The sequence below is a fragment of the Chelonia mydas genome, chromosome 17 (assembly GCF_015237465.2).
Source record: "Chelonia mydas isolate rCheMyd1 chromosome 17, rCheMyd1.pri.v2, whole genome shotgun sequence".
Classification (NCBI taxonomy): Eukaryota; Metazoa; Chordata; order Testudines; family Cheloniidae; genus Chelonia; species Chelonia mydas.
Genome location: NC_051257.2, coordinates 12,111,691 through 12,131,590, shown reverse-complemented (window position 1 = coordinate 12,131,590; position 19,900 = coordinate 12,111,691). Strand labels below are relative to the sequence as shown.

The 19,900-nt window shown below is 45.5% G+C and overlaps 2 protein-coding genes across 5 annotated transcripts; both read right to left on the bottom strand.

Moving 5' to 3' along the window:
* Positions 1-14: 14 nt before the first annotated feature.
* LOC102933625 (F-box only protein 39) lies at positions 15-3,046 on the bottom strand. The gene is made up of 3 exons (XM_007054179.3): positions 1,321-3,046; positions 936-1,112; positions 15-143 (listed from the first exon to the last, which is right to left on the bottom strand). The coding sequence occupies exons 1-3, from the start codon at positions 2,332-2,334 to the stop codon at positions 15-17; spliced, it is 1,320 nt and encodes a 439-aa protein (XP_007054241.1). The 5' UTR covers positions 2,335-3,046.
* A 3,794-nt stretch (positions 3,047-6,840) lies between these two features.
* Positions 6,841-18,817, bottom strand: XAF1 (XIAP associated factor 1). Of its 4 annotated transcripts, none has more exons than XM_043531228.1 (9): positions 18,731-18,817; positions 17,894-17,977; positions 15,449-15,584; positions 14,602-14,658; positions 13,753-14,011; positions 12,476-12,543; positions 11,347-11,691; positions 10,005-10,074; positions 6,841-8,587 (listed from the first exon to the last, which is right to left on the bottom strand). In XM_043531228.1, exons 2-9 carry the CDS (start codon positions 17,959-17,961, stop codon positions 8,574-8,576), a joined length of 1,017 nt encoding a protein of 338 aa, XP_043387163.1. In that variant the 5' UTR covers positions 17,962-17,977; positions 18,731-18,817; the 3' UTR covers positions 6,841-8,573. The 4 variants fall into 4 exon arrangements, with proteins under 4 accessions (XP_043387163.1, XP_027687398.1, XP_037736558.1 ...); XM_027831597.3 differs by having other exon boundaries at positions 18,459-18,771; XM_037880630.2 differs by lacking the exon at positions 18,731-18,817 and having other exon boundaries at positions 15,449-15,651.
* Positions 18,818-19,900: the final 1,083 nt, after the last annotated feature.

Below are 19,900 nucleotides of genomic sequence, written 5' to 3'. Positions count from 1 at the left end.
TCATCACACACTGCTCACACCATTGGGTAGGCGATGACAAAATAATTAAGCTCTGAGTCGATCAGGTTTCTGAACTTCTTGTAAATGTCTCGCAGCAGTCGGTCCTCTTCGCTGGTCTCATGCCTGGTTGTGTAAATCCTCACCTGCGTGGATGGATCATAGACACACAAAGCTGCCACTGCAGTTAAGCTCGTAATGGGGAGAAGCCCAGGTGGCTGTTGAGACTGCTAGATAAGCCAGCCAGCTAGTAAATGTGGTCAGATCCTGAAGTCCTTACTCAGTTTTTGCTCAGACAAGATTCCTAGGGCCATCAGTGAGAACTTGCGTTATTACAGACTGAATGAAAACCTTGACTTCCCCACCTTTGGGGATTTCAATAGCAGAATAGCTGGGAAAACGAGTGCCTCATACTCTGTCCCCAGAACCCCTTGATCCCCAGGATCAGCTCTTGGGGTCTCTGCTGGAAGCTCAGGGCTCTGGGGTTCTGCTATCTCCCTGGCAGGATGGTTTTCCCTGGCTGCAGCTGTCCCTGCCCATGATTCAGGAGAGCATCCCTATTCAGGACAGAATATAAGCACATGTTTAAGTCTCACTGAAGTCAATAGGACTTAACCACATGTTTAAATGTTTTCTTGAATAAGGACCTTCTTTATAGGGGCTCCCGAGCATGGGATTCTGGAAGAGGTGACACCGGGGTTGTCACCTTATCGTGCCGTTTCTGAGCATTCTCTGTGGGGCTCGTCAGGACATGGGAGACCCATCTCTGCAAGTGGACCTTGGGAATACACACAGGATTCTTACACTTCCTCACAACCCCTTTCCCTGCATATTAATGGTAACTTTCAAACCACATTCAGAGGCACGGCTGCATTAGTATGTTCGTAAACTACATTTCGACGGGGTGGAGGGTGGGAGGTTTGGAAAGAGATTTTTACCTTCATGGTACACAAGACACATTTCCCCTCTGCCCGATTTTGCAGCAGCCTCTCCACAAATGCCACACTGAGGAAGGCCCAGACTTTGAGGAAGAACAGCCTCTCGCACGATAACACGAGCTGCAGCAGCTCCTCATCCAGCAATTCATGGTCATTGTTGAACTCTAGCGTTAATTTCTTGAAAATAAATAACAGTGTCAATGTCTATACCAATGGGCAGGGCAGTTATGTATGGGACTCATCTCTTGTGAAAACTGCCTTGTGGAGCTCTAATGACCTCATGGGTTAGGGTTTCACTTTTACACCGACAGTTTGGTACAATGCCCACACGGCCACCTGGTTAGATTAGTGACAAAACAGTAAAACGTTGCTGTTCCCACCATACCTGCAGAATGTGCTTGTAGGCTGGTAAGAGATAGGTGAGGGTCGGCCTCATCGACCAGTCCGGGTCACTGAAATAGCAGCTCCGTAGACTGATGCTCCTGAGTGGGATCTCCACTAAGAGTATCCTGGCTAGACTGTTGTGCTTCATGACTCTTTCAAAGAAGAAGTTCACTTTCAGTTTGGGTGCTCTCTTGGCTAGGTTGGCCCAGGACATCCCCCAAACCACCTGCCCGTGAGGGTCATGGATGTGGCACTTGATGTTTATAGTCCAGAGAGAATGGGCGTTGTGCTCGCACAGGATTTCCAGCAATTCATCGGAGATGCAGTTGTAATTGAGAGTCAGGATGACCAGGTTGCGGAACGTGGACATAGTCTGGTGGAACAAGGGGCTGCTGTAGATGGAAAGATGGTGGCTGAAGAAATCTTCTATGTTGATTTCAGAGGCAAAACTTTTGTTTTTCAAGTAGCTCAAAGAGCTCAAAAGCTCACAGCCTTCTTCCAGCGTCACTCTTGCTCCTTTCAGGTTGAGATAATCAAGGTGCTTGCTCATTCTTTTCAGGAAAGTACTTACGTTCTTGATAAACTGAGTCCTGATCCCATTTTTCCAGACCAATCGGTCCAACTCCAGGTGCTGAATAGTCAGGGATACCAGACGGCTGTTACATTTGCCCAAGCGCGAGAGAAGCCCCCTCATAGTCACTTGAAATTTTCGGGTCAAAACAGCATTGTAAGGATTCAGAAACTTGATCTCTAGGTGTTCCAAGTACTTGCCGAATCTCTTGACGTACCACAGAGCAGATTCAAACTCGGATGTGTTTGACCTGGATGGCCGCCCACTGAAGGTGATTGTTCTGGTTCTCCAGAGAGAGCCTGAGTACATGGCTTGATTCCATTTTTTACAGACTAAAGCAGCCCGAGATCTGTCCCTGTCATCTAGCCACCAGAACATGTTGCTCAGGCAGACGTCAGGCAAATAGGCCCAGCAACTCTGCTCTGGTTCACTGTCATCCTCCATGAAGGAGACAGTCAGTTCCTGTTGGGTGCAGAATCAAACCTAGATGGTTTCTGGATCAGGAAGGCTGTGGGTAGTTTGTTTGCTAGAACAAGAACGTTCCAAGTGAATAGCAAAAATCCTGCCTCTTTACATCCGAACGCCGGTGACCACATGAGCTCTTGGGTCTAAACTGTGATCTAACCAAAAGAGAAGCAAAAGAGAAAATAAGCATAATACTGTTATGCTGAAAGATGCTAATGGCTGCCTTCAAGTGGGTCTGTGATCCAAAAACAGTGGCAGACCAGGTTAAAGCAATGTGTGTGCTAAGCACCCTTCTTTCAAGCTCTATGGAAGGAACAATCAATCCCCTTTATGTAGTGATAGCTGGAGAAAATAAAAGGCATGAGGACTAAGCAGAGCTAAAATCATGTGGGTTGAAAGGCTTACTTGATTGCCAATGCAAGGGGCTAGGGTATTGTTTTGCAAGGTGTGGGTACACAAGTATGTACATGTATTAAAGGAAACCAGCAGAAAGCCAGAGAAGCCGTTGTGAGTGCAACCCTGAGGTTGAGTGTTCATTAGGAAAAAAGGTGTGTTAGCTTGAGTTAACTAAAGTAAGTTCCAGGGGAAGACAAGGCAGTTTGTAGTTTTCACGCAAGTTAGCAGGTCAAGTGAAAAACTACCTGCTCACTTGTGTGACAACTACAACTGCCTCGTCTTCACTAGGATTTACTTCAAGTTAGCTAATTCATGTTAGGAATATACCTCGTTTTCTCCAGCGTAGACAAGGCCTGAAGAGAAACAGAGAGACAGAGCTTCTGGGCAAAGAACTTGCTGGAGTGGCAGTCCTGGAAATTTCTGAGCAAGGAAATTGCCTGCCGTTTGTTTCTACTTTGTTTAGGGAGACAGGACTTTATGTACATTCTCTGTAAGTTAACAGGATTGCAACAAAGAAATACCTGACTCATATAATCAATTTCTCTTCTCAGCGGAAACAATCCTACAAAGCTCCAAGTGTTGGTTCACTGCTGAGGCCAAAGGGGCAATTGTAAAATTATGTAACAGCAAAAGGTACTGTTTCAGTTCCTTGGCCTCCAATAATGCTTAAACCTTCGATGGTAAAATGATATAGAAGTTCCAGATCAATTTGTTAAATTTTCTATCTATGCAGACTCCAGAAGCTCCTGGAAAACACCAATGTAATTGAAGATGGCTTTTCTGCATGATCAGTTATTTCTTGAGCAGCCTCAACTCAGTGTTCTTGGTACTGTACAAAAAGTTGCTTTCCTTTGTACTGCACAGATTAACTGCACTGCCTGAGATGAACCAGCTAAACCTGCTGATTTCAGCTGCTCTTCTGGGGTAACATCACAGCCTATTTTGGGAGGTACTGTAAAGACCTGCTGAAGCTTTCCAAAAAACTTTGAAAATTGGTCTAGTGAAACATCACATCCAGGGAGTTAGGGGAATAAACATTAAGCTGTTCAGCCAATGGAGTGATCCAATTATTCAGTCCATTTTAGGAGTCCAGTGTGGTCCAATGGATAGGGCACAGGTAGGGAGTCAGGAAACCTGATGGAGGGTTATAAAATTAGATGAACAAGGCATGTCATGCAAGAGGAGTTAGTTACCGGTTCTGATTTCCATGCTGGACTGGTGGGAAGGCATTCATACCCCAGCACCCTTCCCTCTCTGAGCTTGTCCTGGCAGGGCTCAGTGAGCACTGAGACATGTCATGTGCCTGCACTCAGCCATTATGAGGGAACAGCACATAGCTTCTGTGATGTCGCAGGCCCAGCCTGGCTTTATCCAAAATGGGGAGGAAGTCAGTTGAACAGTGTCCTTGATGTGAAGGCAGGAAGGAGAGAAAGATGCATTGCTTGGGAGCTCAGTGCAAACAGCATACAAGGAATCTTGGGGGCTGCTGCAGTACATCCTCCCCTTCCCCCTATGAAACCAGGTGATGCGTCTGGAAGCTGAGCCGCAAACTGCAAGGGAAGAAAGTGGTGCTTGCTCCAGCTTTTAACCTAGGGGCCCCAAACCTCATGCATGCAATGCAAGTTGGTTTCCACTTATGACAAGATAATGCTTCCATCCTTTTATAGACCACTCAATGCAATACAAGTGCATGGAATAATCTGCAAGTATTTGCTCAGTTTTCTGACATTGGGTTTTGATCTGCTTGAGGAAGATGTTAGGCTATACTTTCTCACTTATTTAACGTGTTACGGATCAGATGCATCTGAAGCTGGTGGATTGTCACTATTTTTGCAGTCACCGGAGAGTGAATTTATCTTTAAACAAAATAGCTCCACCGCACTCAAGCTTTAAGTTAAGTAGCTAAAATCACTTTCGTCCCTACGGCAGTGAAGTTGGAAAGAAAGCTGTACTCTCTCAAACTCCACCCACAAATTGAGCCCCACCCATTTGTGACACCAGTATAAGATGCTACTCACAGTATACTGTTCAGATTTTCCTAATATGATCATCCCTACATGCTTTGATTAGCTGTGAAGTAAACAAGGCTGCCATTTGAACGGTCAATCTTAACTTCAGGTTTAACCCCCAATTGAGAAGAATGAGAGTAGCTCCCAGCTCCCTGCACTACGGCTGCAGGCTGTCCACATACTCAGGCAGACTTGTCACTGTTTGTGAGTACAACTTTTGAAAATTCTCTTTGTAACAACAAGGGATATATATTTATATTTACACAAATGCTTAGTTTTTGGAGCACAAGCTGGCTGCTCCATTCAACCCCAGCCCATTTAGTTTAATTGTTGTACCACAGTGTTTTGTTTTACATGTGACATACATGCCAGAGAAGTTAAAGCATGAGTGCACCAGGGTTCTACAACCTTGCTTTTAACTCTGATGGGCCTGAGCCAAAGCCTGTGCTCAGAGAAGTGTATCCCAGAGTTTGGGGGGGGGGGGGGGGCGGGGTTTGAAATACAGATCTGATTTACACCCCAAGTTCCTTCTCTTGTTTTTTGATGACGGTCCTTATGTTACTACACCCAAGTGGCCGCTATTAAACAGAGAGGGCTGTTAGCAAGAGAATCCAATTCTGTCCTTAGACTTCAGTAGGAATTGCACACGTGTCTGAAGATCAAATTTAGCCCATACAGAAGATGTAGCAGTTGGTGGCAGGGCCAATCTAGTTATCATACTTATCAGCTCTCCATTACTGTAGTTATCTGAGCACTTCACAGTCATTGATGTCGTTATTCTCACAATACCCCTGCGAGTTAGGGTAGTTGTAACAAGGTGGCCTGCTCCTCTAAAGGCCAGGGGGCGCCAGCCCTGTTCCATTATCACACCCAGCTGGGAAGGGATCAGGTGATCCCGAAGGGCTGAAAGGGGCTCACTGAGAAGAAAACTACAGAAAGCAAACAGGCTTCTGGGGTAGGTCTCGGAACAGAAGGTGAGGCCTTTGTTGTCTGCTTTGGCCAAGGGACTAGCTTTGTTGGGTGAGTTTTGTGTTTGAATAATGAAGTGAGCAAGAGGGCCTATTCCAGACTCTGGGAAGGGTGTCAGGCCAATGGGCTGCAGAAATGTTGATGTTATGCCCCTTTTACAGGTGGTAAATTGAGGCCTAGAGAGACTAGGTGACTTGCCTGAGCTCTCACAAGACATCTGTGGTAGAGCAGGGATTTGAACCTAGCTCTCCCACTTCCTAGACTAGGAGCCTAGCTACCAAACTAGCCTTTAATGATTCTGCCTTTATCTAATCCAGGCCCCCTGCAGCTATGTCTCTATCTGCTTCCCAGGGCTAAGCAAGCAGGCTTTTTTGGAGTCTCATCTCTTTGGTGGATTCAGTCCATATTGAACTGTTGTGAGTCAAATTCATCCCTGCTATGAGCAGAGCCAACACCCCATGAAGGCAGTGGAGTTAAACCTCAATTCGTTCCCATCAGCCCTTGTTTGCAGGGGGCTGAATGCTTCTCTGTTAAAACCTGTACAACTCCATTGACATAAGGGGGGTTGTTGGGGGTGTGTGTGTGTGTGTGCGCAGAATGACAGCATACTTAGTTCTGGACTCTTGGGGAATTAATAAGAGGCCTGTGGGAGTGGAAAACTTTGTTCCAATGGCATTTAAAACATTATTGTTCATTCACTTTACCCCCTTCTCCTTGCCCCCCGTGCGGCCCCCCCCTCCCCAATAATCAATCTGCTATGTTAAACTACATTTATTATTTCTGGTGATGTGGAGTTTAACATGATTACCACGATCAGCCAAGGAATGTGACTTCCCCCGCCCCCAAGTCTGAAACATGAGCTGTAGTTACTGTGCTGTATTGTAGCACCCCAGCTCTCCCTTTCAAAGGAGGGAGGGGATTCTCATGACTAGTGCTGGTTAGAACAGTATTTCTGTGGGGAAAAAATTGAAGCTGTTTTTAGTTCAAAGTGTTTGAAACAGGCCCAATTATAATTCATTTACTGCAAATAAAAGTCTGGGACCCAAAGACTCCAGATCTAGGCCTCAGTGTGCTGTGCAGACAAAAAATGAAGAGACTAATCTAACAGATCTTTCTATTATAATAAAAGTTTATTGGAGTAGCACTGAGGAACGAACCCCAGTCAAGGATCAGGGCCCCATCGTGGTAGGGCTCTGCACAGACACTAAACACACTTTGCTTCAGAGACATTACAATCTTATGGCTTTTTGCACATTACAATGACTTCTATGTCTTGGGATACTAAATTTATTATCCTATGCACATCTGTAAAACACTGAATGTAAAATTAACATAAGAAACTGCTACGGAGTGTGAGTTAGCCCTTATACCCCAGCTACACACCCGCTCTCCCAAAAAAGCAATTGTGTAGCTATCTATATTCCATAACGTAGAATTGTTCAGCAGATATTTAGGATGGGCTTGTCAAAACCAGTGGACATCTTTACAAGTCAGCTATTGACTTCAGTGGAAGCAATGAGCGAGGCTAGTGCTGGCAGCATTGGAAAATCCTGTCCTGCTTAGAGCTATCTTGTAGGTCTCATTTCGATAGTCAAATTTGGTTCATTGACGCTCTCATCAGTAAAACATCCAGGTATCAGAGACGCAAAGCAAAGGGTATCCAGTTACGTACTAGTGGCTTGGCAGCGTGGCTTCTTCAGATAATGTAAATCAACATTCGTTTTCAAATGGATTCAGATGAACTGGGTGAGAACGCACTTAGCAAACAAGGTCACTTGTCTGATACACGCCGCTTCCAGCAACCAGTGGATAGGATCACATACAGCTAGGAGTGCTTCAGTGCAGGGAAAACACGGTACCAATGAAATAACCTTATTTATTCACAGTTAACATTTTTATTTGTTCCCACTCAACTAGAGTTCAACATCTGCCTCAATATACAACCCCCACTTGCTCTGGAGATTTAACTTTTCCACCATTTGCGTCGATCAGTTCATGTGGAAGCAGTTTGGGCTCAGTCGTATGAGGGGCTGAAGACTCTCATCTGCCAATGAGGGTGCTCAGAACCTTGGGGGCTAAGCCGCGTGGGCTGCAGTCAATGACTAAGCTCCCATAAAGTTCAATGAGACCAGTATTTAGCCCTTTGCTGTGCTGGGCCACACGCTATGAGTCAGTGAGGCCCACAGCTCTCATTGAAGTCAATGGGAATGGCAGATGCTCAGCAAATCTACAGTGCTTATGAATTCCTTGAGGAGAAATATTTTCCCCAATAAGTCACTATGATGCATAAGCTGCTCTCAGTGGTGAGGTGTGTGTATGTTTGGTTGGGGGAGAAGGGCTGTGAACGAGCCCAACAGACCTGAGTACAACCTGTCTAGTGGTGTGGGATGGATCACTATGGGAAGTTAGGGTCAAAGTTCAAAGCCAACACCTTGAAGGCTTCAGTGTAAGCACTGTGGGCCAGGTACTTCTGTCACGTTACTGCACCGTCAGCCATGATGCACCAGCATAGCTGAGAGGAGAATTCAACCTTTAACCTCCACTCTTGTGACAGGCAGGGCACAGAGAACAAGTGAGTCCCTAAGGAAGGACTACATGTTAATGCCCAAAAGGATGGCACTCGGAGCACAGCTGTGCAGACCTTTCTGGTGGAGCTTGACGACGAGCCTATTTGGTTCAGAATAAATTTCCGAGAATGGTTCTTTGTTCTCAGTCTAGTGTAGGAAGCATGACGCTTTTATTCGCTATGTATAAAGCCATGTGTTTAGAATGCCGTTACTAGCGCTGAACTGAAGCCTGGGGTCTGGTGGGGCATCTCTGGTTCCAGTTTCTTCCAGGAGTGCCTTAGAAAGGCTCCTCTGTAAAACAAACAAAACCCAATGTCTTTTTTTTTTTTTTTTTAAACAATGAATCGGTAAGCCCATGAATTTATGCCCCTACCTCCCCTGACCCATTTTGACTGAGTCCATTAGAACAGTCCAAAGTATAAGGAAAGTGAGTACAGACTATGTAATGGATGGGTAATTATTTCAGGGTATGATCCCATATTCCTAGTCAGCCAAAACTCCCTTTAATTTCACACTCTGGTGCATTCTCTGTTTTAGTTGTACGGCATATTTCAATGTGTAAATATGCTGCCTACAAAGAAAGGCAGCCATTTTGTGTCCAGGTTGGTGCAGTCTGTCTGAGGAGAGACATACACTGTATGCTCTTTCATTGATTTTTGTTCTTGTTTTTTTCCCCTTGATATAAAACAATGATAGTTCTGGCTAAAAGTAGAAGGTAGCATTTTTGTCTATGGAAAATATTATACAAAGCAATGGGAGATTGTCCTGAGTAAGGACTGCAGGATTAGGCCAAAGGTCCTTATAGTTAACATCACTTAGGCCAGGTCTGTGCACAGCTTTTGCACTGGTATAACTGTCAGGGGAATTATTATTATGGTTTTATCAGTACAGTTACACTGGTGCAACCCCTAGTGTGGATGCCATTATACCGGTATAAAGGTGCCTTATAGCTTATGCCCCTTTGCATACAGAAATAACCTCTACTAGTATAAACACCTTTAGACTGGCATAATTGTGCCCATTCTAGTGGAGTTGCACTGTTTTTATTATAACACTATAATTAAAGTCATATAACACGGGCGGGTGCACAAGCCCTTAATTAAGATGTGATTACTAGAAACTTGTGGTTGGTTCTCAGTGTTGTCGTGCATCTTGAGTACCTAAAATCCTGTCTGCTAGGACAGCTGAAGACCTCATGCTTTATAAAAGGACAGCAGGGAGCTGATTTTAAGTTCCTGTGTGTAACTGAGTTGGTATGAAAATGCAGATATATGTATTTTTTAAAGTCTCCAACTGGAGAGTGGCTATAAAATTCAGTATTGACCTGTGGCAGCTTATTCAAGTGGCAAGCATATAAGAATAGATGTTGGGAGCACCCAAGTTCTAGTCTCTCTGCCTCTGCCTTAATGTATAGCTTTGGGCAGTTGCAATGCAGCTAGGGCCAAATTCAAGCATTCCTACTGAGTTAGCTTGACTAGGGAATGGGGGCCTTGAAGATCAGAGCATAGTCTCTAAACATGGAGACGGTCTAGGAAAACATACCACTATCCACACTGAAATACCCAACTGCCCTGTGATGCTTTGATCTTTAACATTTCCAGAGGCACCTGCTATGGGAAATGCCCCATCGCCCCGACTAACCCAGCACCTAGTAACTGTGGATGGCTCTAACTGAGTTATACTGTATTTCTTAGAAATATTATAGTACCTTGTTTTCCAGGACTCCATTTTGGTTTCCTCCTGAGACTTTGCAAAGAAGCCAGACGCAGACATTTGGTCTGAATAAATGAATAATAATGACAGTGAACACAAAAGAACATAGCCCTGCGTCCTTTATGTATCCACACTAATCACTAATCAACCCTAATCACGCTCATCATGCTGTATTTATGTATTTGGAAGCATATTGGGAAGTGAAGAGGGAAGAAGAGGCCGAGTACCTTGCAGGATCTGACCCTCCATTTCTGCATTTGAGGCAGGGATGGGAGGGAGAGTAAAGGAGGTTTTAAGCCATCTTTGCCACCTCTGTATTCTGGAGCTATGCAGGAGCTTGTCCATGGCCCCTTATGAACCCTGGGAAGCAGGCAATAGCCATGCGCCTGGTCACACTACAGATCCCCCTCCTACACCAGGGGATGGGAACATGGCTGTGCAGAAACCTTATGCTAGCTCTACACTGGCTCTGCCCAGGGGCTTTCCTTTGGGGATTGTTTGCACCCCTTTTAAGGCCCTTTGCGCGGTCAGTAGTCTGAAAGGCCCTTAGCGTATCTGAGAGTCAAGCCCAGTGTGATTTACCAGACCAGATTCTCAGTTAATTTAAAGTAGGCGTAGCCCCACTGACTTCCATGGATCTATGCCAGTCTGCACCCATGAGTCACAGCTGCAGGACTAGGCCCTAAATACTAAGGGCTGATTCTCCACTGTTACACCAGCTTTACATTGGTGTAACTTCCCCCAAATCAGGCAGAAGATAGATGTTGTGGAGGGCAGAGTCGGGCAGTGTCAATCCAGAGTAACTCCATTAAAGTCAGCGGAACATAGGACTGGAAGAGCCCTCCAGGGTCATCAAGCCCAGCCCCTTGCTAGCACAGGCAAACCCATCATATAACCCCGTTCGTAAGCTTATAAAGCTCCATCTTAAAACTAGTTAGGTGGTTTGCCCTTTCTACTGCACGCCTGTTCTGGGACCTCACTCCTGTGATGGTTAGAAAACTTCTTCTAATTTCCAGCCTGAATTTATTCATGGCCAATTTATACCCATTTGTTCTTGAGAGCCAACATAGTCCTTCAGCTTAAACAGTAGTGAAGTTCTGCTGGATTGTCATGAGTGTAAACAAAAATGGAATCTGGTAGGTTGTCTACTCCATGCCCAGTTCAGGGCAGCGCATGCTGCCAGCTCTCAATAAGTAGTGAATAATAGAAGAGGCAGGTGTGACAGCTGAAGTATCATTGGTCTCTAGATTGAGGCTGTCTAAAGTCCGGCTGTCCCCAGCACCCCTTCGCTGTCCTCCACCCCCAAGAGTGTGCAGGGGGCACGTAGCATTTCTCACCTCGTGCTTCCTTAGAGTCGGACCTGGGAGAAGAATATTGCACTGGGAACAGGTCACCAACACATCGTAAGTCATTGGGTCTTCGAGAGCCTTAGGCAGTACGGGATCCAGTGTGGCAGTGAAAGCAGGGCGGCCTGCTGACTTTTTGTTCTTCAGTGGCTTGAGCAAGGGCCTGGAGGCAGAAAAGTCCTTTTCCTTCCTCTTTGGGCGAACGTCCTTCCACGCCGCGGCTGCATTCTCGTGGGGGGGAGACGTAACCAGAGAGGGAGGTGGGAGCGGGCGGGATTTTGTAACAGACTGGCTGGCGAGAATCTCCGCGAGTTTGGAGAGCGAGCTGCACTCATTCTGTGGAGGACAGTTAAAAAGAATCATGAGAGAACAAAGGAAATAGCCAGATGGTGAACCAATGATGGGTGGCCTTGATGGTGTTGGGAAAAGGTATAGTCTGCACAGCAATTGAATATAAGAAAATTAAAAACATCAGAAGGAGATAATGGGAGACTAAATGCCAGTAAAGATGGAGGTCTTTAAAAATACTGGGGAGGGAGAGAGGTTCTACAAAGCAGACTACAACTAAAAGTCCCCTCTGGGGTGGGGAAGTCAGGGTTTGCAGGTGGTTTACAAAGCGAGGAGGATGGAGTCCAAGTAGATGCTCCAATGGGGAGTGAAGCTCTCATTAGGAGCTTCTGCAGCAAAGGCACCATCAAACTGGCTCAAAGGTTAGTGACAGCCCTTTCAGAACAGAAAGACCCCTCGGGGCAACAGAATTGGGGCCTACGTTCTTCAGGGCTGCTTTAACCAGTCTATCTCGATATGCCACTTCCTAGGCAGTGGGTGAGAAGGACGCAGGGGGCGTGTAATGTCACAGCTGTTTGCATTCTGCATCAGCAGTGAGAGGCTACGAGCCCTGGAGGCAGTGCTGCCAAACACAGACTGGTGCTAACGGCCAAGCTCGTGGTCACGAGGGCATGTGTAGCTGTTGCTAGCTGGACGTGGGATAGCAATGGCTGTGCAAACTGAGCAGCCAAAACACGTTGTCCTACCGAATCCAACATGTGGCTTTCGACAGAAAAGGCCTGACTTGAATGAGGCCCAAACTCTTTGCTGGTTTAGCTCCCAAACCACTTACCAGGTGTTGGAGGTACTGGTCATCTGGGAAGCACTTATTGCACTGCAGACAAAGATTGTCACTGAGACCTTCAGAGGAAAAAGGGAAAGCGATCTATTGGTAATACGCAGAGCGGGCACGAGTCCGTAAAATACTGTACCCAGGCTCCTCAAACTCGGGTCACGCTGACTAGTACTAGAGGCACCTGATCCAAACACCACTGAACTTCAAGGGACCGGAGCCTAAGACAGATATGGACCTGGATTTCACTGTTGACCCCTATTAAATTAACTCAAGTTCTGACCTTCCCTCCCTGCTGAACTTTGGAGTGGTTGAAATCTGAGTCTGGATCCACATTTTGCCCCTTAGGCCCATCTCTGCATAGTGCTATCCCACAAAGGATTGTATATTTTCCAGTGAGTACGTTCTTGCTCTCTATCTCCCATTGTTCTTTGTGGTGCCTACCAATGATTCTGAGGAAGGACAGTGTTCACAAATGATCACCCACTTATCCTATCACCCTCTGGTCAGGCCTCTTCTCTTACCCAACAGAAAACCGTCCCCAGCCCCAAGGGAGCATGATGCTATCGAACGCTTCAGTAATGGGCCTGGCTGTTGACACTTCAGTAGGAAGAAAGTCCATCTCAAATGTGCTACTTTTAAAGGTCACTGTAACAGGCCGGCAACATGGACTTGAGGATTAAGCCAATCCCCAGGAAGGGGGTGAGTTTGTTGCGCTTTAGCTAGTGTTTGCAAAGCTGCTTGTTTAGTCACTCTCGGCAGTTTGCAGTAGAAGTAGGGTTGTTATGCCAACTTAATTGGATTGGTTTAATGGGATCGGGGTCCCTGCCTGAGAGAGAACACTGTCCTCCAGTTCTTGCACACCCAAATTGCCCTTAAAGCCAACAGGAATTTTGGGGGAAATAAGGAATGGTTGATCAGGCCCTAAGATGTCACTCTAGCTGAAAAGTCAATGGTGTGATTCTTATTTACACTAAGGCCCCTTTACATTGCCAGGGGCCTCTTGCAGACAAAAATAAGGTCCAATGTTTCTGAGTTATGCCACTATACATGCAGAGCAACTCCACTTGACATCTTCAGAGCAGAATTTGGCCCTTTAGCTGTGGCTGGTTAGACAATAACCCCTTGTGGGGAATTTCACACTATACAAAACAACCTGGATTATCAAGATTCATAGAGAATTGTGAATACAGTAATTACAGATAACTGGGAATTTCCAAAGCAACAGGTGCTGGAGAGACGTGACCCTGTTGCAGATCATGAGGGATTTTGGATACCTGAGGGTGGGAGAATCGAGGTTTGATGAGCAGACTCCTCACTGGGTTGATAGTGCGTCTCACCATTGCTTGATAGCTTACTGCCATTCTGACAAACGTCTTTGTGCTTGTCCAAGTCCTTGTACATGATGTATTTGTTACACTCCCAACAGAGCTCAGTGCGACTACCGCAAGCCTCCAGGTGCCTCTGTAGCTTATTGAAGGGCATTTCCAGCTCACAGAATGTGCATTTCAGTGATCGCTCATTACATTCATTGGACTGCATGTGGGCAGAGGAAATTATTGCAAACCGTAAATCAAAGCCGAAAGCATAAGGATGTTGGGCTGCAGAAATTGCTGCCGGTTCTGAAAATGTCCCCGCTAACTTCTCCATCCTCCTCTCCTTCCACATCTCCTTCCTAACCATTCCCACTGTCTGCTTCTCCCACCACAGCATTGCGCCTTCTTGCAGGCCATCCCTATGCTTAGAATGGCCTCTCGCTTTTCAGATCCTCCTTCCTGGAATTGTGAGAGATGTGAGCTTGGGCTGCAGGGCAGAAGTGTCATTATCCATGAAAACAGTGGGCCCCCTGAGATGTGCAGAGGTGATAGACTCTCCTAGCCAATCCCTGCAGAACTACGTGGGAAGAAGAGGGTAGGGACAGTGCTCACCATGTGTATTTAAATGTAAAATGTTCTGTTAAATTAAACTAAGGAACAACTGTCATGCTTAAGCTGTCTGATTCAGGGGCTGCTACATTTCAGCAGGCAAGATGTTTATTCTGAAGTCATTCCTCTTCAGTGCATATCAAGGTGATTTGTCAGAGATCATCTGAATAGGATTCTGATATTATACATCACTCTACTCACCTCATGATTCTCCAGTAGGTATTTGTGCATGCTTTGGTGACACAGTTTACATCTGACCTGAAAGTGAAGGGGGAAAAGATTTAGTAGGTTGCTTACGGGAAAATACGAAACAGATCATGGGGGAACACTTCAAAGATGTCTGGTGGCATCTCATGCCAACTCTGCTTCAGGCTCATTGCCTAGGATGGTGTCTCTATTTTCATCCCGTTTGACGAAAAGCTAGTGGAAATTGTAGTTTTTGCAGCAGGGACTGAGCTATGTTATGCAAGATTTAGTGGAAAATACAGTTCTGATCTGGCTGTTCAAATGCAGGATTTGGCCACTTTATTCAGGCATCCGAGCCTGAAAGTTCCCCAAGTTCAATGCTAAGGACAAGAGCCTCACATTTATATAGGGTCCTAACTCTCACTGATTTCAGTGGAAGTTAGGAGCCTATAGCCCCATCAATATAGGGACAGATGCTCAACTGGGGTAAGATATCATCACTCTGTTGACATCAGTGGAATTAAGATGATTTATGCTTGCTGAAGATGGCTCCAGTAAGACCTGATTCCTATGCTAGTTCTGCTATGCTAGTTTTATGCATTGAAATCAGTGGAGTCCCACCAGCATATACTAGGTGTAACAGAGTGGAGTCAGGTCCATGTGTTCTAGGCCACAGACCCTCAGCTTGAGCATGTAAGTGCCATGTGGCTGGATGGGAGCTGTGAGCAGGGAGGAGAGGATATTTTCTGCTCTTCAGCTATAGACGTTCGTTGCTATTTGTCATCCAATAGCATGGCCAGGCTAAAATGAAACATAGCTCATAACTGGGAGCTCTTGTTTCAGGAAATAGAGCAACTCCCACCTGCTTATGTGCGTCTTGCTGATGCTCCTCCATCTCCTTTAGAGCAATAGGTTCATCACACTCTGGACAGATAGCGAGAAACCGCACGCAGTGGGCCTCATGGAGAGAGAAATTGGCAGCAGACACATCTCGTTTACTGTGTGGCATGGAAGGGGGAAGGAAAGGAATGTTACTGGACCTCCTTTAACTCAACTGGCTTGTCCCTGAAAATTAGAGATGAATATTTATAGTTGTGCCTTGTTTGACTGAGACACTTGGACTCCGTTGCTGAGATTGCACTGTTCTCCTATGAACATCTTTAAAGGGGACAGGCAGGGTCAGTGGATTTAGGCCCAAAATATCTGGGTCTGATTCTCCTTTCACACATGTGCGAATCAGGAATAACTCCGACTGAGTCACAAAGGGGTGAAGTTGATGCGAGAGGAGAATTGGGCCCTATATTCATGTAGGGAGCTGCAAAGTTTGGAGGTGGATTCCAGCTGTCCTCAGGTTTGGAGAACTTTGGTCTTTAATGGACCTAGGACAACGTACATCTCCATAGATTTTTGGTCCCAATTATGGTCATTTGTTTAGGCTTCCCAAGGCTGGGAAGATAGGTATGGATTCCCGATAGGCCAGTGGCTCTCAACCTTTTCAGATTACTGTATCCTTTTCGGGAGACTGTAACAGGGTTAAAAAAAGAACTAGATAAGTTCATGGAGAATAGGTCCATCAATGGCTCTTAGCCAGGATGGGCAGGGATGATGTCCCTAGCCCCTGTTTGCCAGAAACTGGGAATGGGAGACAGGGGGTGGATCCCTTGGTGATTACCTGTTCTGTTCATTCCCTCTGGGGCACCTGGCATTGGCCACTGTCAGGAGACAGGATACTGGGCTAGATGGACCTTTGGTCTGACCCACTATGGCTGTTCTTATGTTCTTAGGAGTCTGATTTGTCTTGCATTCCCCCAAGTTTCACCTCACTTAAAAACTACTTGCTTAAGAAATCAGACACAAAAATACAAGAGTGTCACAGCACACTATTATGGAAAAATTGCTGACTTTCTTATTTTTACCATATAATTATAAAATAAATCCATTGGAATATAAATATTGTACTTACATTTCAGTGTATAGAGCAGTATAAAGTCGATGTCTGTATGAAATTTTAGTTTGTACTGACTTCGCTAAATGCTTTTTCTGTAGCCTATTGTAAAACTAGGTGAATATCTAGATGAGTTGATGTACCCCTGGAAGACCTCTGCATACCCCTGGTTGAGAACCACTACCCTAGGCTACCTTAGTGACCCATGCTATTAATGGGAGGATGAAGAGACTGATTAGCCTGGATGGGGGAACTTCTGGGGACTCAGCCAGAGAGTTAAGTCGTTTTGGTGACAGAACCATTGGGCATGAGGGGAAACTGAGGCACTGGCAGGGTTTGGAGGCACCTTGCTACAGATCCCTATTCCAGATTCCATGAAAACTAACTTTCCCTATAGGCCGGTTATTCCATAATCCGGGAATTCCCTCAGCTTCTTTTGAAGCAGTTGGTACTTGCTGTTGCCAGAGACAGATGAGTCTCTGGTCTGACCCATTGTGGCATTTCCTGTGTTCCTAGATGTTTGCATATAGAAGCAGAATGTGGACAGTAACCAATGGGGGAGGATCTGCCCATGATAAAGGGAAACAAGTGTTTTTAAAATACAAAAAATAGTTTAAAAACTCTTGGCAGCTTTTTTGCAAAGTTTAACACAAAGCAGATAACAACCCTTCCCACCTCATTGCTGCTGGCGAGCTTCAAGAGCCTGCCCTGGCCCTGACCCTGCCTTCCTCCTCACTGAGAGAGACTAAGGGGAGCTCTTTAGAACAGTATCTGAGGGGTAGCCGTGTTAGTCTGTGTCCACAAAACCAACAAGGAGTCCGGTGGCACCTTAAAGACTAACAGACTATGCCCAAATAAATCTGTTTAGTCTTTAGGGTGCCACCGGACTCCTCGTTGTTTTAGAGCAGTGGCTCTCAACCTTTCCAGAGTACTGTACCCTTTTCAGGAGTCCGATTTGTCTTCCGTACCCCCAAGTTTCGCCTCACTTAAAAACTCCTTGCTTACAAAATCTGACCTAGAAATAAAAAACTGGCACAGCATACTATTACTGAACAGTTGCTGACTTTCACATTTTACCATAGAATTATAAAATAAATCCACTGGAATATAAATAATTTTCCTTTCACTTCAGTATATAGAATATAGAGCAGCATAAACAAGTCATTGTCTGTAAGAAATTTTAGTTTGTACGGACTCTGCTAGTGCTTTTTCTGTAGCCTGTTGTAAAACTAGGCAGATACCTAGATGAGTTGATGTACCCCCTGGAAGACCTCTGCGTACCCTAGGTTGAGAACCACTGGTCTAGCGCCTCTACAACCCTCAGATATAAATATCACACTGGGGAAATAAAGGATTTCTTACCAGTTCTTGCAGAACTTGCTCTCCTCCTTCATGGTTTCTCTCGGGCTGTGCCCCTCTTTCTCTTTCATTATTTATTTGCTCAGCCTGTAGGGAGAGAAATGAAACTGAAACTGCCTGTAATACTAACCCAACCCTAAACTACGGCTCTACCAACAAAATCTGTGAAACAGGAAGAGTGGTGTGAGTAGGGAGGGGCAGTGTTTGGTGGTTGCTGTTTACCAAGAGCTGGGGTGAGCCCCGTCCTGGAATAGACTCAGCTCCAACCTAGTCTCCAGGTGCTATGTGTTTGGGGTGGTGTTTCCACCTTCTTCCTCTGTATCCCAAATTACTTTGAATACAATAAGGCAGTGGCTCTCAATCTTTCCAGACTACTGTACCCCTTTCAGGAATCTGATTTGTCTTGCGTACCCCCAAGTTTCACCTCATTTAAAAACTACTTGCTCACAAAATCTGACTTAAAAATACAAAAGTGACACAGCACGCTGTTACTGAAAAATTGCTGACTTTCTCATGTTGACCATAGAATTATAAAATAAATCCATTGGAATATACATATTGCACTTACATTTCAGTGTATAGTCTATAGAGCAGTATAAACAAGTCACTGCCTGTATGAAATTTTAGTTTGTACTGATTTCGCTAGTGCTTTTTCTGTAGCCTGTTGTAAAACTAGGCAAATATCTAGATGAGTTGCTGTACACACTGGAAGATCTCTGCGTACCCTCAGGGGTATGCGTACCCCTGGTTGACAACCACTGCAATAAGTAATTTGCCGAGTTGCATGCAGACTTTTCTCTGGGGCTGTGAAAGCCTCTAGAGGGAGGGGGAGCTCTTCACCTGCTCAGCTCCAGCCCTGAGGCTGCCTGTGATCCGATGGCGAGTCTGCAGAGTCAAACTTCCTTGTCGCAGGGGACAGCACAGGGATCTGTTCCTCCACCCCCTTCCTGCCTGTTACTGTGAATTCCTTTCCTGAGGACAAAGAAAACATGAATAGCCTTCAGTGGATTCCTTGGCAGACAGCCCTCCTGGTGACCACAAGAGGGAGTTAGATTTCAGAGTAGCAGCCGTGTTAGTCTGTATTCGCAAAAAGAAAAGGAGGACTTGTGGCACCTTAGAGACTAACAAATTTATTTGAGCATAAACTTTCGTGAGCTACAGCTCACTGCATCCGATGCATTCAGTGGAGTTAGAACGCCCCCCCCCTTGTTTTCCTCTTATTTTTCTCTATCCAGGCTTTGCGTGGCCAGCACTATAGGATCCCAGCCCTGATCTAATGGGTCTTTCCCATCTCCTATTTAGACCAGAACCCATGTGAGTGCAGGATACAGTCCTCTAAGAGAAGGTGCATCAGGAATTGAAATGATGTGAAAATGCCCAATATTAATTTGACTCAGGACAAAGACCTGACAGATGAAGCAAGCTGACCAAAGGAAAAAACTCCAAACCTGTTTTCAAGTTGTCACTGCATGGGAAACTGGTAGAATGTTTCACACCTAGGGCATTTTCTCAAATGTCTTAAAAGGAGCCTGGCATCCGCGGGCTGTTAAACTGACCTTGTATGACATTTTGCTTATAAACACACTGCAAATTTCCCTCCATCCGTAACATTTTATCCTAATGGATGGGCACAGGACTAGGAATCAGGAGACTTGGTTCTAGCTGTGCTGTAGATAAGCCCTAATTTAAGTGAGTTTGTGTGGAGGAGAAAGTAGACAGAGCATCATAAAATAAAAAGCAGATAATCTAACACACTCCAGGCTAATCTCGCGATGAATCTCACTGAGTGGGCTTCAGGCTGTTTTGTTACTAGCGTGGAAGATTACTTACAGCTCGGCGCTAGTAGGTAGTTTAGAAATGTTACCCTCCACCTCACCGATCCCCCATGGTGTCTGTATCTCCTCCAAGCCACATCCTCCTTTGTTAGTACAGCTCATTGGTCTCTGACCATGTGACAATGTCCATTGTTATCTCAGCCAATCAGAAAGAGCCCTGTGGCCTGGTTTCCAA

Bases quoted from the DNA above. Each gene is read 5' to 3' on its own strand.
- LOC102933625 (XM_007054179.3), bottom strand. From the start codon at position 2,334: ATGGAGGATGACAGTGAACCAGAGCAGAGTTGCTGGGCCTATTTGCCT. The intron at 1,113-1,320 runs GTATGGTGGGAA...TTTATTTTCAAG, and splicing joins CCTACAAGCACATTCTGCAG to AAATTAACGCTAGAGTTCAA. The intron at 144-935 runs GTAAAAATCTCT...CCATCCACGCAG, and splicing joins GTGTCTTGTGTACCATGAAG to GTGAGGATTTACACAACCAG.
- XAF1 (XM_027831586.3), bottom strand. From the start codon at position 17,961: ATGAAAGAGAAAGAGGGGCACAGCCCGAGAGAAACCATGAAGGAGGAG. The intron at 15,585-17,893 runs GTAAGAAATCCT...CATGCCACACAG, and splicing joins AGCAAGTTCTGCAAGAACTG to TAAACGAGATGTGTCTGCTG. The intron at 12,544-13,752 runs GTATCCAAAATC...TTTCCTCTGAAG, and splicing joins CTCGATTCTCCCACCCTCAG to GTCTCAGTGACAATCTTTGT.